Genomic DNA, 15,834 nt, shown 5'->3' on the forward strand with positions numbered 1-15,834 from the left:
AAATATAAATATTTCATATATTACAGAAACCAATAAATTAAAAACAGTCCAACGTGCCATAACACTAGCTTTAAGGTTATAGAAAATACATTTATAAGCAGGTCTTGCGATGACCATGGCCACCTCCACCAGTTCTCTTTTGGATGTAATTGTATTTAAAGGAAAACTTCCGAGACTGGATGAACCCTAGGTCAGTAATGATCTAGGGTTCATACAATTTAAATACGTTCTGACACGTAACAAGAAAGGCAATGTCAGTTACAGTCTGTCACATTTAAGCCCATATTCAAAACTAATTGTCCTTGTATATTTTACTTCTAAAGCTGACTGACAAGGCCATGATGCATGACTTCCCATGTGATATGTGTCTGTGCCAGTGTGCCTAAACCGATCTGTCAACAGGGTTGTTAGATGGTGCAGATCAGTTGTAGAAATTCTCGGCCAATTTCCTCATTCTTTTATTTTCACGTTTTTGAGTCATTGTCTGTGGCCTCATGCCATCCGTGAGATGTGGTTCTCTGTCTTCAAAGTCTGTCATCATCCGAAAATCCACTGTATCTTCTCCATCTGAGCATAGATTTTGAGGGTGCTCCACAGTTTCTGACCCTCCGCTCAAACTCTCTTCGTGCTCTCGCTTAGCAAGCCTGGGATGAAAGAACTTATAATATATTCCTTTTAGAGAGAGACCAAAGACGTATACTGCAATTATGATCAAACTTATTATGATAGCATAATAAGCTGGCAGTTCAAAATACAATTGTTCCCTGTAAATCTGCAAGCACCACAGACCACAAAGCAGCCCAAGATCAATTATTATGTAGATGTGGTAGAGAATAGACGTGTACCTTGTTTGCCCATCCAGCAAATTGAACCAACTGAAATACCAAATTAGGCTTACTGTACCCCGGTAGAGCCACTCTCCACCAGGACTTTCCATGAAGCTGGTCTTTGATCGCCAGGTGAAAAAGAAAAAAATCATCCAAGAACATAGAAAGTGGGCGAAGATGTAACAGGGCAGTGCAGAGGCAAAAAGGGCAATAGCAACAAGACGGGCAATGATGAGTAGCAGGTTCCAGACAAAGTTGATAAAAAAGGAGCAAAGGTTTTGCTTTTTCGTTTCAGGCAAGATGGAGCGCATTGAACGATGGTACATTGTTAAACCACAGGCGATGGCTGATGCTGAACCGGCTGCCTTTAAAACTGAGGAAGAGAGAGGTCATTATAGAAAAGCCAACAATTTGCCTTAATACATTATGACAAATAATACTTTGTCATAGTACCTTGTGTCATACCCTGTCACTCACTGAAAATAACTTGTGATCAAAATCAAATCATACGAGGGGTGCGGTGCATTGCTCAACGACACATTGGCAATGCCCAGGAGGTGAACTGGCACCTCTCCTGGGATTGAGCTGCTGACTACGACTCACTGTATAATTGACATTACTGCAGACCATTTTCCAAAACATAGTGTGGTTCGTTTGGTCTTGGAAGAAGCTAATATTTGCCATTCATTTGAGTATGTATGAAAATCAATTTACAGGGGACTAGAATCTTGCTTGAGGTGTTTTACTGCCCTGTAATTCTTTTGTCAAAGTCACATTATGGTTGCAGCCAAATAAATTCCCTGGGGAAAGACTGATTTACGAAATAAATTTAAATACGTATCTGTGACTTATTAACCATGCCGTTTTGTTTACTTGATTATTAGGTAGGTTACATTTTAATGAATTTTGAGACAATTTGACAATTGCAACCTCTAAAAATTAAGTGATAAATGACAAAGTGATCTATGTTTTTATTAACGAACTGGCCGAAGCAGTGAGTATACAGTAACATGTAGACTTGTGGGACCCTGATTAATTTTCACGTGACATGTCTTCTGGCATTACAAACTTTGAAGAAAACTGAACTGAAACTGAAACAAATCTGTTGGTTCAGCAGATTTATCATAGCAGATTTATCATTGAATACAATCTGACCACTATAATAAAACTATCTTTCAGTGACATCTCTTGGAGAATATTATGTAAGTTTGTATGTGTTTGTAGGCTATCATTGAGTTTTTGGATTCCTAACATAGTCTCACTTTAAAGCATGTACCTACTTGTTAAAGGGTCCAAATGACCTCTCTGCACAATGATAGTGAGCATGAGGGCGAGCTGTGGAGCACTCTCAGAAAATGTCTCTATGAGTCGCAGCATGCTGAGATCATGGGTCAGAAACTGCAAGTCTGCAATACCCTCAGGGTCACGCTTCTTTGTCATAAAGCTGTGTATGGAGACCTCCATTACACAAGCATACCTAAAGAAGAACATTTGTATGAATTAATCTGATGTTTCACTTTGCTTCAGCACCACCAGAATAGCAAGGATTAAAAAACTGATGGCACATGGCATATGAGAGTATATCGTCATAAGATATGTTCTGTGAATATTAAGAAAGAAACATAATGTAGCAGGCAACACAAATGTTTTTGTACGGGTAGTTCCAATTAGATTTTACCAACTGTAAATACAGAATATGCTAAATGTGTTTAATTTTAATATAGAATGTTTGTTTGTGGAACTGCCATGCCATTTGTATTCAGTAACAGACTATATACATCTGACCCAGCCCTATTTCCTGTAAATGGACTGAGGAATGTCAGGAACCCGTGGGAAAAGACTTGGTTGTACATTTTAATTATTTTGTCCACTACATCAGCAGTATATCCATCATACCTGTAGCATACCCAATTTCCCCACATACATTGTGAAAACAAAGTACCATAAATGGAAATACAGCTCATGGCAATTTCAACATACTAAATTCTTTAGTAAACAAAGTTTGCACAACCTGAGGTAGACTCCCATCTGAAACACGTGTAGAGCCACGAGAGATGAACGGTTGAGGCAGCGCTCTACTACACAAGAGTTTGTTTTGTAGTTGTCATAATGATACCACAGCCAGCTGAACATCTGTGTAAGGGCTGAGGAGCCGAGCAAAAACAGTAGCAAGAGCCCCAGAAAAATATAGTCCCCTTCTTGGTAGAAAGACACAACTGCCCATATATCTAGTCCCATATCCAGCAAAAAAAACAGCAGACCTCCAAACATAAAGACAAAATCCACCGAAGAGTACTTAAAGGTGTCATCCTTCATGGTGTCCACAGATCAAACTTTCAACTACAGTATCTGCTGCTAGCAGCTGTGTGCGTGGGCCTTCTATTTCTCTCTCACTCATATCCTAGGAAGTGCAAAATGAAAGTAAGCAAATAGCCAAAGTTCAGATTCAGAACACACCCCTCCATTCCCATGGACCCGCCCACTGTAACATGAGTTCTTAAAGGCACTTTGCTGTAGTTCAAGTTGAACACCTGAGTTGATGTCAGGTGTGAAATGTACCTGTGTAATGCTCTATCTTTATACTATTATACGCAAGTCAAACAAAGGGCTATATTTTGTATGTTGATCGAAAGATAGCCTGTGTTATGAACGTGCAGTTTTAGAACAGTCTAAAATGGGATATGATAGTTGAAGTTCCTGCATAGCAAATGAGGAAAGGCAAAACATATCTCTACTGACCTTGACCCTGGGTTCAGGAGAGTATAGGGCAACTAACCAGGTTTACATATAGTATACTACTAGGCCTATTTGTATTGTTAAATGTGATATAAATTCCTATAATACCGCTGTGCAGTTTTATTCTACACACATATTTCTATGAGTGAACCTTCAACTGATTCAAGTAAATAAACTGTGAACCTTTAACATCCAACTGATACTCAAGTAAATAAACTGTTTTGCAATCAGTGGCATTTGAACAAGTTATACAAACAAACAGAGTATGTACAAGACATCATCATTTAGGAAATATTTTCAGTTCGAAAAATGTATTTGGCATATAACTTTTGGAATCCACCAGACACCGTCATACACTATAACGTTCACCGGACACAAATTAATAAAGCAGATATCAGGACAGGAAAGGAGTGCCTTTCCTTACTTGATATCCGCTTCGGTTGGATAAACCACTTTTATGGCATAGTCTAAAAATGGCTGCTTGAAAGACATGGAAAGATCATTTGAACTGAATATATTACATCCAAGTGTCATAAAGATAAATACCAAACATATTTGTGTACCCAAACAACTGAGTGGCACAGCAAGCAAATAAGACAAAATTAAATAGTCAAGTCTACCAGATAGACTGTACATTCATTGTACATTCATTGTTCTCTGAAAAGGTAAACAAAGTTAAGTGATAGTAAAGGATTTAACACAATCATCCAAAAATACACAAATGCATATTTTTTTATGCAGTAGGATCTAAGTAAAGCCATATACACTACAAAATAGGTACATTTACATAATGTAAAAATAGAAAAAACATGTACAAACAACAAATTATTAATTTTGTACAACATATATACATATTTTAGAATAAGCTTATCAAATAACCACAGCTTCTGAGTCTGTAAATTGGTTTAGAACACATTTAACCTCTAAATATTATGAAAATACAGCATAAAAGACAAGGCAAGTTACACAAGACAGTTTGAAAGACTGTCTGCAGCCTTGAAGTAGTAGTGCATGGTTTGGTCTGACACATTCAGTTTATACAACGCTGCTGGCCTCGCGTCTCTTTGTCTTATCAAGAGTCCTTGTAACATCATCCGATTCCTCAGAGTAAAAATGAGTGGCATGATGGGCCATCCTCTTGTTGAACAGCTGGGAAGCCAGGGAACCATCATGGAGTGGAAAGTCTCTGAAGACAATGTTTCCATCAGGTGTCTCTTTGCCCTGTCCAGGTTCTCTCACCGGAGGCCTCCACAGCTTAGGGTGGAAGCAGCAGTAGTAGACGGCTTTGAAGACCAATCCGAGGAGGTAGGTGACTGGCAGAGCGGTGAGCAGGACGGTGGCATAGGATTGTGTCAGGACTGGGTCCCTGTAGCACCACCAAGTGGCAAGCAGGATCCCTCCATCCGTAGTCATAAATGAATGGTAAATGATGCTCCTGCCCCTGGTACTCCCCTCCGCCACGTTGAACCAGCTGAAGTACCAGATGAGACCGATGGTAGCTCGGTAGAGCCACTCCCCTGTAGCGCTGTCCATGAAGTATGTGTTCTGACGCCAGGCCCAGAACACAAAAACAGGCCACAGCAGGAGGAAGTGGGCAGCGATGTAGCTGGGCAGGACAGAGGTGAAGAGGGCAATTGCTGCCACGCGTGGGGCAATCAGCAGCAGGTTCCACAGGAAATAGACCATGGAGGAGCCCCAGCCTTGCTTAGCCTTGTCTGGGAGGAAGGAACGCAGGGAGCGGTGATAGTCCACTACCATCCAGGCTATGGAAGTGGTTGATGCAGCAACACTCACACCTACAAAATGACAGTTGAGCCATAAGATTCACACCAGAGGTGGGCAACCATGTTTTTAAGATCAGCCGTTTGATCCCAAGGGACATTTTGATTGATCAAAGAGCAATATGAAAACCAAAACAGCAAAAAAGACAGCAGGAACTGAAATGTCAACCATGTACACTGTATACATGAAACTGGATCAAGTGCTGCCATCAATATTTTAAAGGTTTTTGCATTTTTGCATCATTTCAATATTTATAATATGCATTTTGTTTTTTACAAAAATATTAATGTTCAGTTTTATTCATGTGTTTGGAACACATGCCCATTCGTAGTGGGTTGATTACTTGGTCCCTGGAAGTAGTGCTTGAGGCGTTGTCAAGAACCACAGTCTGCTTGCAGCATTCTCCAGAACCAGTCATACGATCAATTTCATACTCTTCACACCAAGTGTGAAATCAGATGAGCGGTTCTCGTGATATGCAAATGACAGACTGACAGACAGACAGACAGAGGTTCCTGGAATTTAGCAGCCTACAGTATGAGATGTAAAATCAGTGGTGTTTTCACTGATTGGTGATGGTAGATCTCACCAGCCTTGGAACACGGCTAAGTAGATCGTATGCCCCAAAACGTTACCCAGGCCAGTACCCCTGCTTTACACACATGAGGAAGTGGATACAACTATGTCTTTGTTGTGTGTTTGTTACCTCATCAGGAACCAAGCTGCGGTTTTCACAGCAAATACTTCTATATTGTTTTGTTCCACTATACTTCTGCTTTTGGGGGGAAAAAGCGGAAGATTATGCTTACACTGTACAGTCCAGGCCTTGTTGGTGTGAAGCATGATATAGATCATGAGAGTAAGTTGCGGAGCGCTCTCACAGAAGGTCTCGATGAGCCGGAGCATGCTCAGGTCATGTATGAGATACACAGCATACTCTGACCCCTGCTCCTTCCGCCACCAAACCCGGAAGCCTTGCCATATGGCAGAGATGTGCCTGCATGGATAGTGCAAGAAATTAATTCCATTTATCAACTCAGGCAGTAATAACGGGTATACATGATCTTAAGCAGTACACATTCCCCATGCAAATTGCTTCAATCTAATCAAACCTGTCAGCTTTCTTTTCATCATACTACAATTTTCTTGTCACCGAAAAAGTATTAGCTGCACCTGTCAAATACCAGACGCATGTTTGAGCTTATACGTGTGTCAAGTGCAAGTTTCACACGACTACGATTAGACAGACCAAACAAGCTGTAGGGTAAATAGTCATTCAAAGTTAGACATCTTAGACATGGAACTGCTATTTGCATGTCAGACAGTAACCTAACCAGTTCCAGCTCCAATGATTTTCCATAGCCTATCATAAGAAATCACTGTCAGTTGATCACAGGGAGGTTACAACTACAATCACATCCATAGCTTAAGAATATGACATAACATGAATTTGCGTAGAGGTCCATATTAGTCAATGATGAAAATCTGAACCTTTAGGCATAAGTGATTAATTTAGTAGTCTAGTACAGTAGTTCTTAAACTTTTAAATTTCAAGGACCCTCCTTAACTCTGACAGAATACAAATGGAACCAAATGGACCCGTTCCATTTGTATACTGTCAGCGTTACAGACTTGTAAGGGTCAATTTAGAACCCCCCTCATGGAACCTTGAGAGTCCCTGCCCTGGACCTCACTTTGAGAACCACTGGTACAGTGAACTTTTAGCATAATCCAATTAAATCATTGGTTCTCAAAAGTGGGGTCCTGGGACTCAGGGTTCCTTATGAACCAAATGGACCATAACGGGTCCATTTGTATACTGTCAGAGTTAAGATGGGTCCCTGAAATATAAAAGTTTGAGAACCACTGAATTAGATCATTGGTTCTCAAAAGTGGGGTTCAAGGACCTTCAGGATTCCTTTGGATACGAAATGCAATATATCCCTAACGATATATACCTGCAAAAGAAGCCGAGCTGGAACACATGTAGGAAGCAGGAGAGCTTCAGTCGGTTTCCAAACAGAAGCACTGTCCCCGGCGTCTGTGCATTGAAGCCCTCCAGCTCTTGGTCGTACTTGAGCCAGAACCAGCTGAACATCTGGACCACGACGGAGGAGAGCACCATGAGGCCGACCAGCACCCCGAACCACAGCACGTCCCCGCGGCAGTAGAACTCCGTGGCCACCCACACGTCTGCGCCCCAGTCGAAGAGGAAGGTGCACACCCCGATCACGGAGAAGGCGAAATCGAGCCACGAGTACCTAGAAAAAGTTGGATACTCCATTGTTGTCGTTTCATAAAAAGTTTATTATAGCCGACTATGATGACGAGCTACCTGTTAACATGAGCTAACATGACTATGCTAATCCCCCCGCGGCTCGCTCGTGTGTGACCGCTATCTTCTCCATGCGACTTTCTTCAGTCCGTTAGGGGGGGAATAACTTACATTTCCTCATGTTTGACACAGACAATGTGTAACTACGCGTTGAGATGCATTGCTGTGTGTCGAGTATTCTGCTTATTTACCTGCGATAAGTGTATTAAGAGTGTTACTAAGAATACTACACACGAGACGTGGACAGGCATATGCTATGTTTGTATTCCGGCGGTCGGTTGATCAACAATGAGAGACAACTGACTGACCCCCTGACCAGTGACACGACACTGAATCTGAGTTAGTAGTCCCTCCCACCACTATTAAAAACTAAATGTGTGTGTGTGTGTATATATACATATATATATATATATAGGAAAACTAAAACAAATGTTAAAAGCCAGGCTACTACTCATCCCACGAATGCATGTTCCTTACAAATCATCACTTTTAAGGGAAATAAACAGGCTTTCCAGCGGTATAAAAGTTATTGAGAAATTATTTTTTACAATGGAGAAATAATCTACTAAACTTGTTGTGCTATGTTTATATCTATCAGACAGTCTGTGGATATTTTTTTTTAAAATAAGAAATGTCTTCAACAAATTGCATCGTGTTTGTGACGTTAGGGTTAAGGTAGCCATGGTTCACATGACGCTTGTATACAAGCGTCATGTGAACAGTCATGTTTCAGGGCTAGGGTTAAGGTTAGGTTTAGTTTAGGCATAGTTTTTGTGAGGTTAGGGTTAAGGTTAGGCTTATGCATAGTGTTTGTGAGGTTAAGGTTAGGTTTAGGGGCATAGTTGTTGTGAACTTGAAGTTAAAGGTTAAGGTTTAGGCGCCACCTTGGCGACACACCAAAGGAAGACATTACACAAAGCCACCAGTGTTGCCATGTCTGCTTATTAGAAGCGACTTTGGGCTTGTTTTTCTTTAAAGTTGCTTGTAAATATTGGTAGTTGCGGGTTGCGGTTTTTTGGGGCTTGTTTCTAAAGTGTGGTTGCTTATTTGGGCTTGTTTCCTAATGTTGTTTTAGCTTGTTTAGACCAGTGGTTCTCAACCATTTGCATGATCAATGACCCCCAAAATATGCATCTGAGTCATTTTTAGATTTCTTTGGCTATTCAAAAATAGCAGATATACAAGCTCATAGCGCGGCACCGAGTGCCGCGCTATGAGCTTGTAGATCTGCTATTTTTGTTTTTTTATGTGAAAATTTGTGCAAATCTTTAAACGATTTTTAAAAAAAAATAGCAGATCTACAAGCTCATAGCGCGGCACTCGATGCCGCGCTATGAGCTTGTATATCTGCTATTTTTGAATAGCCAAAGAAATCTAAAATGACAGAGAGACTTTCCCGGATTGAATGTGTTTAAGCTATAACTAGGCTAAGTTTGAACTTAGTGTGAGGTGGTGCAACTGGCCCCTGCTTATTGCTTATTTCTCTCGCAAAATCTGGCAACACTGAAAGCCACGCCCATCCATATAAGTCACGTGTCTTGTCTATGTGCCTCACGCTGAGTTTCTCACTCACCACCACTACCTCCTGTCCTTTACTGTGTGTGTTAACGTGAGACGCACCGGGCTGCACACACACCCACACAAAGCAGGGACAGACATGTCGAGAGTATACATTGGAAGACTGAGCTACCGAGCCAGAGAGAAGGACGTTGAGAAGTTCTTCAAAGGCTATGGGAAGATACTGGAAGTCGATCTGAAAAACGGGTAAGGTTGAAATAACCGTGTTATTATGGAGGCTAAAAACAACAACGTGTAGTCTTGGTTAGGCCGCGGCATGTTGGGCCTGGTTTCACTGCAGGCCCCAGTGTTGCCATGTCCGCTTATTATAAGCCACACTGGGCTTCTTTTTCTGTAAAGTCGCTTGTAAATATTGTTTAGCTGCGGTTTGCGTTTTTTTTGGGCCTCGTTTCTGAAGTGTAGTTGTTTTTGTTTCTTAAATGCTGTTTAAGCCAGTGGTTCTCAAACATTTTCATGTTACGCACCCAAAATTAATGTAATTGTCCACAGACTCCCCCCCCCCCCCCCCCATCTGAAAATATTTTGTTTTCATAGACCTGGTTGCTTGCTTCTCTCAAAATCTGGCAACTATGCAGGCCCCCCGCACCACACAGGCTCATGTGTACCGTATCGCACGAGCCTTTGCCTCGACAAAAGCGACGCATTTTCAACCAAAATTATTATTATTTTTTACTATTTGCGGTTGAAAGTAAGGCTATATTTACCCTCAAATAGTTTTTGTTAATGCATACATGAACCAAACAAGGCTGGCTTGCTAACTCTTGTTAGTGTGGGAGGGGGAAAATAAAGTTATTGCCTCGAAGTGATTTGATGCAAATCACATTACTTTTACTGTAAAGTGTAGAAAAAGACCACACACACACTCACCAAATGAGTGAATTTACATTTAGTGAGTGTATAGCATTTGTGCTACTACAGATCTTAAACATTTGACCGGTGGTAACACATGCTAATGCTATTGAAGCTATAGCGGCATGCTAACGATGTAGCTACTTGCTAGCCTGCTGCTGCTGTGTTTCCAGATGCTACGTGGCCATGTTGTTGTACAACCAGCAACACTGTCAGGTTTACAAAGACAAGCGTGCGGTGCGTGGCTACATTCAACATGCAGAACACTGGCGTTGACTGTAATTAAATCCCTTTTTATGGTATCGATGATGGTGGCTTAATCACTGAATCCCTATTTATTATTGCCCCAAAATAACCGATCCTATCATTTAATTAGCCAAAAATAAGGGGCGTGAGGGTGAAACAAACAACGCCAAAAAAACGTAACAATATAGGAGGTTGTTTACTTGTGAGGCTTATTTACCTTTTGTTCTTTGTATTTACGGTATGTTGGTGGACTATGCAGTTTTCTTCAGTTTTGCCTGATGAAAATGGAAAATGCACTCTGTATTATTAACGCGCCTAGTTAAGACGGATGTTTTAAAGTTCACATGTAATTATGATTTCTCATTGTGGTTTTACTCAGTTAGTTGGGGGGGGGGGTCTCTGGTGTGCATATTGACAAGAGAAATTTGGAAACTCTTATCTTTTATTTGTATTGCATGTGTTTGCACTGGTGTGCATGTACACAATATTGTTATTATGCTGCATTCATTGACAAAATTCTCTATCTTGAAGGTATGGGTTTGTCGAATTCGATGACCCCCGTGATGCAGATGATGCTGTGGACGACCTCAATGGGAAAGACCTGTGTGGAGAGAGGGTTATAGTGGAGCACACCAAGGGACCACGTCGAGATGGAGGCTATGGTGGTGGTGGTGGCGGCGGCGGCGGCGGAGGAGGTGGAGGTGGTGGTGGTGGAGGAGGGGGAGGTGGAGGAGGAAGGAGTAAGTTCTCATTAAAATGTCGCTTTTATAGATTTGGGACTAAATGTGTTTGTGGAGGGCTTTTCATCCACTTCAGAGAATCACTGTTAAATCACATTACTTGCATGAATTTTAAGCTCGTCCTTGGTGGCTGATGTGCATTCAATTAATATGTACTCTGTTTTGAAGGTGTATATGTGGGAATCAGGTAGTCAACCCATAACACATTTCTGCTATAGCTTTCTTATCCTTAAAAAATGTTTAGTAACAAAGAGGAATTGGTGGTCTTTCATGAGTAACATACTTTTCTATGTCACCTAGCTAATACTATTTTGGACTAATTCAGCCTTTCACCCAGTTTCTGTTGATTGAATTAGCATACAGGTGTGGCAAAGCTTTCAGCTATTAGGGCCCCAACAATTCAATTTATCTACCTACCCTTTCTTTCAAATGTATTGTGCACAACGCAGTATTTCATAGCACTTAAAAGTAGGGATGCACTGATATAGATATAGACATAAATATGTAGAGTTTTTGTTTTGGTTTTATCCCCTATTTCCCAATTCATATAAACCGATATAGATTGTGTTAGCCTTTACCAATTTCATTAAAGGATTTAGCTTAAATGCAGTATAAAGTTGGGATTAGCTTTTTAAACATGCCTATCTTTTTTTCTCCCCTAAATTTTTATCCCACAATTTTGTAACCCTATTTTTTACACCCAGTGCCAATTGTTTATGTAATCCTGGGCACTACCTTCCCGCTGCCAACCTAGGGAGGCCAGGGCTGAGCTCATGCCTCCTTCAATGCATGAGAGCCAACTGACCATCTTGTCACCTGACAGGGGAGAGTTTTCCTGGTTGGACGTAGCGCATGGAAGGAACACGTTATTCCAACCAGTTCCCTTCCCCTCCATCAGGCGCCCCGGCTGGCTAGGGGGAGGCAGTATTGGTCAATATAAACATGCCTATCTTGAGATGATCAAGTAATGGTTTCGGGGAGGGGGTTAGATGCACATAAGGGATGGGTTCTTTGGTTTAACAAATTATAATTTGGTCCGGGACATTTTGTCTTCAAGTAGTTAATCCGTCTCGCTTATCTGCCAAACAATGGTCTTTGACCTTGAGAGATAACCAAGTCCAACTGGGCTGATACTGATTGTAATCTGATATATCGGTGCATCCCTACTTGAAAGGGAATGGTGGGAGGTCAGGTTAGACTGTTTCAGTTGATAGTGACATTTTTGTATGCACCAGAGCCACCAATGACTTGAAATTATCCTGGGATTCCATATACTTGGTCTCTCAGTGAAATCACTAATATAGGACCATAGAATGTTTTGGATGTGGAAATTTACATGCTTGCTGATGGGTTGAAAAATGTATTGATTTGACTATAAAACTGTACTTTTACTTTTAATTGTGATGAAGTATCTTGTAATCTGTTGTTTTTTGTTCAGGATTTTTTTATTTTATTTAAAATGAATGTCAATATAAAGTTAAAGATTTAACAAAGAACCTCAATGTTTTAATTGAAAGAGTCCTTTGCTGACTGCCTGCCCCTATTGCTGGCCATGGTGTCCCCTTTCCAAGAGTGTGGTTTGACCATTCTGGGCCCCTGGGCAGACCAAAAAAGGGAGCCATTGTGAATGAAGACCGCTTTTCCCATTAGGCCCAGGCCGGGTGGTGAGGATACCATGGGGTTAGGAAAACAGATGTGGGTTCAGCTCTTATAGGTGCCTGAAAAAAGAACTTGTTCTTATGAAAAGTGAAATGTTTAGTAGATGTGGTAGTTTAGAAAGTTGCTTTAGTTCACCGTAAGTACTTCTTCAGTCATTGTTTAAATAATTTGTCTTATTTCACTGTTTTAAAGTAGAGCAGGGTTATTTTGTCAATGCTACCAAATTTGTATCTATAAATTGTTGGCCATAGGCCTTAATGTTCTTCATAAATAAAAGGTTTCGTCGTCTAATAGGAAAGATGAGCTAGTCTTAAATTGTAATGAGTTTTGTTTTTATTTATTTTATTTCACATTTTTATGTAGCTCTTTATCATCTTTATTTCCCCCCTTTTTGTTTGCTTTTCCCCAAATTTATATGGACATTGTTTTCTAGTGTGTAGCTTGGAGTGTAGTATTGTAGCCATGTCTTGGTTGGTCTCATGTCCTCATTGTTTCTGGACTTCCTTCTTTAACTTGAAAGGTGGATATGGGCGTGGAGGAAGGGACAGATACGGCCCACCTACACGGACAGATTATCGGCTCATTGTTGAGAACCTTTCTAGCCGCTGCAGCTGGCAAGATTTGAAGGTATGTGGGCAAGTCTCTAATGTCTTACGACAAGTCATTTTCTAAAGCTTCTTAAAGGGAATTTAAGTTCAGTAGTTGTTGGGACAGTAAATATACAATATATCCACTGATGGATAATTGCATTAAGATTGACTCCATTCAAAATGTTTACCATTTTAATTTTTATAGTTTTTTATAGTTCCAATTATAGAATCGATTTGACTATTGACAACAATAAATCGTACTCATCTAATGCTTGTTTTCATCACTCATTAGGACTATATGAGACAGGCAGGGGAGGTGACATATGCTGACACCAACAAGGGCCGTAGGAATGAGGGGGTCATAGAGTTCAGGCTGTATGCTGACATGAAGAGGGCCCTGGAGAAGCTGGATGGCACAGAGGTGAACGGCAGGAAGATCCGGCTTATTGAGGACCGTCCTGGTGCCAGGCGTTCTCGTCGCTCCTATTCCCGTAGTCGCAGCCGCTCCAGGTAAGGAAATCAAAAACCATGGTTGCTAATCCTCACAATCCTGTTGAGAATTAACATGTTTTGGGCACTATAGGAGAACAAGGCAAATGTATGTGTATATTGCATTTCATACAGTGGAAATTCAAAGTGCATTACAACAGATGTGAAGGGAAAGCGAAAGGATGGAAGGAATAAAATGGGAGAAATAATGAGTCATGGACATTTTTTATAAATGTTTTGGTGGGACATTTAAAAGATCATAACAATATTGCTGACTAAGAACTTATTCCCGGTTGGTTCCCAGGTCTCGCTCCAGAAGCCGCAGGTCCCGCAAGAGTCGTAGTCGCAGTGAGAGCAGCAGTCGTAGTCGCTCCCGATCCAGGTAAGAGAGACCACAGTAGCGAATTGTACAAAGGAACTGCCTCTTAGTATGTGAAATTCTACATCGAAAGGAGCAATATTTAACTTGACCAATCAGCATATAATGGCAACAACCAGGAAAACGGGTAATAAAAATAGGGGGGCTAAGACTGCTCTGCCAAGCCAAGTGCAGTAACTACGAAAAAAGAAATCACTGAAAAATGATGATGTTACACTAATTGTACATCTGTTCTTGAGGTAATTGTTTTCCCCCCAAAATCACGAAGGCTAATTTGACCTTTGGGATACACAAATTAGTCGGTGTCCAAAAACTTAGTTACTGCACTTTGGCTTGGCAGGGCAGAATAGCTAAAGAATTTAAGACGTTTTGATTTACCAAGTTGTCTTGTCCCCAGGGCGGCTTCTCACTCCCGCAGCCGCTCCCGCAGCAAGAAGAACAAGGCAAAGGGCAAGAAGGAGGATGAAGAGCGCAGTAATGGTGCTCACAAAACCAAGGAGGGTCGCAGCCGTGATGAAGGGCGCAGTCGCAGTAGGAGCCGCAGCCCGAAGAACAAAAAGATCAAGAAAGAAGGGAAGAGGAACCGAAAAGATGAGTCACGGTCCAGATCACGCTCTCGCTCCAGGTCTAGATCTAGGTCAGGAGTCAAGGATCGCTCTAAGAAATCCACCTCCAAAGGCGATCAGGCGAAAAGCGATGAGGAGGGAGGCGCTGCTGAGAGAGGCTCTCGTTCTCGCTCACACTCCCCTGTTGAATCCAAACCCAGAGCCAGATCAAAGTCCAAGTCTAAATCAAAGTCCCGTTCCCCCACACCTGCCAAAGCCCGGTCCCGATCCCCATCCGTTTCCCGCTCAGAGTCTCGCTCCAAATCGCGCTCCCATTCCCGCTCACGTTCTCGTTCCTAGTCCTGAGACGGGACTGTCCTGCCATGAGCCCCTATCCTGTCTCCCTGTTCTCCTTTTACATTCCCCCAAAATCCTTAACCATGTGTTGCTCTGTTTTTTGTTTTTAAATATGTGTAGAATACCATACACTCGGTTGCTTGATGTCTCTCATGCAAATGCTTCTCCATTTTATTTTATTTTTTATTCAACATATTTTTCCAGTAGTGTTCTCTCTTATGGAGGTCTTTGACATAATGGAATGAGAAATAAACAGTTAGTTTGTGACATAACAGGAGGAGAACTACATTTTTGTACGTTTAAATGGATCAAAAAATATGCTGATGCTGTAGTATGTCTTTGTATGTTCATCGCACATACAAGCATACTATTCTGTTGATGTGCTCGTGGGATCTGTTTTCATACTGTGATATGGCATCACCTTTCGTGAAACCTTTTTATCATTTGCATTAAATAAAGATTAATGCCTGATCTAGATTTGTCTATTTCTTTCACTTATTTGAAGATTAAGACGTTTTACCTTGATGTCAATATTACTTGGAGTCAAGAGTACACTGAAGTCTCGATCTCATCAATAATATTTAAGGTGTATAACGACAGCACAATGTAGTCAGTGTTACTCTGAACTTGAAGAACACGATGCTGTGACTAAGAGTTGAGACCCAAGTTTAAATTCCACGTTCAACACAGGGATGACATCTGCCCCACATTTATTGCCATCA

At 41.2% G+C, this 15,834-nt stretch overlaps 3 protein-coding genes across 3 annotated transcripts; 1 reads left to right on the forward strand and 2 right to left on the reverse strand.

The window, feature by feature from the left end:
* Positions 1 to 25: 25 nt before the first annotated feature.
* Positions 26 to 3,271, reverse strand: LOC308095980 (XK-related protein 8-like). Its single transcript, XM_080443192.1, has 3 exons — positions 2,839 to 3,271; positions 2,108 to 2,304; positions 26 to 1,200 (listed from the first exon to the last, which is right to left on the reverse strand). The coding sequence occupies exons 1-3, from the start codon at positions 3,141 to 3,143 to the stop codon at positions 422 to 424; spliced, it is 1,281 nt and encodes a 426-aa protein (XP_080299318.1). The 5' UTR covers positions 3,144 to 3,271; the 3' UTR covers positions 26 to 421.
* A 61-nt stretch (positions 3,272 to 3,332) lies between these two features.
* On the reverse strand, positions 3,333 to 7,987 carry xkr8.3 (XK related 8, tandem duplicate 3). Its single transcript, XM_080443193.1, has 3 exons — positions 7,304 to 7,987; positions 6,155 to 6,342; positions 3,333 to 5,359 (listed from the first exon to the last, which is right to left on the reverse strand). The coding sequence occupies exons 1-3, from the start codon at positions 7,627 to 7,629 to the stop codon at positions 4,599 to 4,601; spliced, it is 1,275 nt and encodes a 424-aa protein (XP_080299319.1). The 5' UTR covers positions 7,630 to 7,987; the 3' UTR covers positions 3,333 to 4,598.
* Positions 7,988 to 9,252: 1,265 nt separating this feature from the next.
* Positions 9,253 to 15,587, forward strand: srsf4 (serine and arginine rich splicing factor 4). Its single transcript, XM_080443139.1, has 6 exons — positions 9,253 to 9,444; positions 10,885 to 11,078; positions 13,213 to 13,379; positions 13,635 to 13,852; positions 14,136 to 14,213; positions 14,608 to 15,587. The coding sequence occupies exons 1-6, from the start codon at positions 9,338 to 9,340 to the stop codon at positions 15,113 to 15,115; spliced, it is 1,272 nt and encodes a 423-aa protein (XP_080299265.1). The 5' UTR covers positions 9,253 to 9,337; the 3' UTR covers positions 15,116 to 15,587.
* The last annotated feature ends 247 nt before the right edge of the window (positions 15,588 to 15,834 follow it).

This window comes from Gymnoscopelus braueri (genome assembly GCF_963280865.1).
Source record: "Gymnoscopelus braueri genome assembly, chromosome: 11".
Classification (NCBI taxonomy): Eukaryota; Metazoa; Chordata; class Actinopteri; order Myctophiformes; family Myctophidae; genus Gymnoscopelus; species Gymnoscopelus braueri.

Coding starts and splice junctions, on each gene's coding strand:
- LOC308095980 (XM_080443192.1), bottom strand. CDS start 3,143: ATGAAGGATGACACCTTTAAGTACTCTTCGGTGGATTTTGTCTTTATG. Junction 2,305..2,838: donor CAGATGGGAGTCTACCTCAG/GTTGTGCAAACT, acceptor GTTCTTCTTTAG/GTATGCTTGTGTAATGGAGG. Junction 1,201..2,107: donor TCATTTGGACCCTTTAACAA/GTAGGTACATGC, acceptor TCTCTTCCTCAG/TTTTAAAGGCAGCCGGTTCA.
- xkr8.3 (XM_080443193.1), bottom strand. CDS start 7,629: ATGGAGTATCCAACTTTTTCTAGGTACTCGTGGCTCGATTTCGCCTTC. Junction 6,343..7,303: donor CAGCTCGGCTTCTTTTGCAG/GTATATATCGTT, acceptor CTATCCATGCAG/GCACATCTCTGCCATATGGC. Junction 5,360..6,154: donor CAAGGCCTGGACTGTACAGT/GTAAGCATAATC, acceptor GTCATTTTGTAG/GTGTGAGTGTTGCTGCATCA.
- srsf4 (XM_080443139.1), top strand. CDS start 9,338: ATGTCGAGAGTATACATTGGAAGACTGAGCTACCGAGCCAGAGAGAAG. Junction 13,380..13,634: donor GCAGCTGGCAAGATTTGAAG/GTATGTGGGCAA, acceptor ATCACTCATTAG/GACTATATGAGACAGGCAGG. Junction 13,853..14,135: donor CGTAGTCGCAGCCGCTCCAG/GTAAGGAAATCA, acceptor GTTGGTTCCCAG/GTCTCGCTCCAGAAGCCGCA.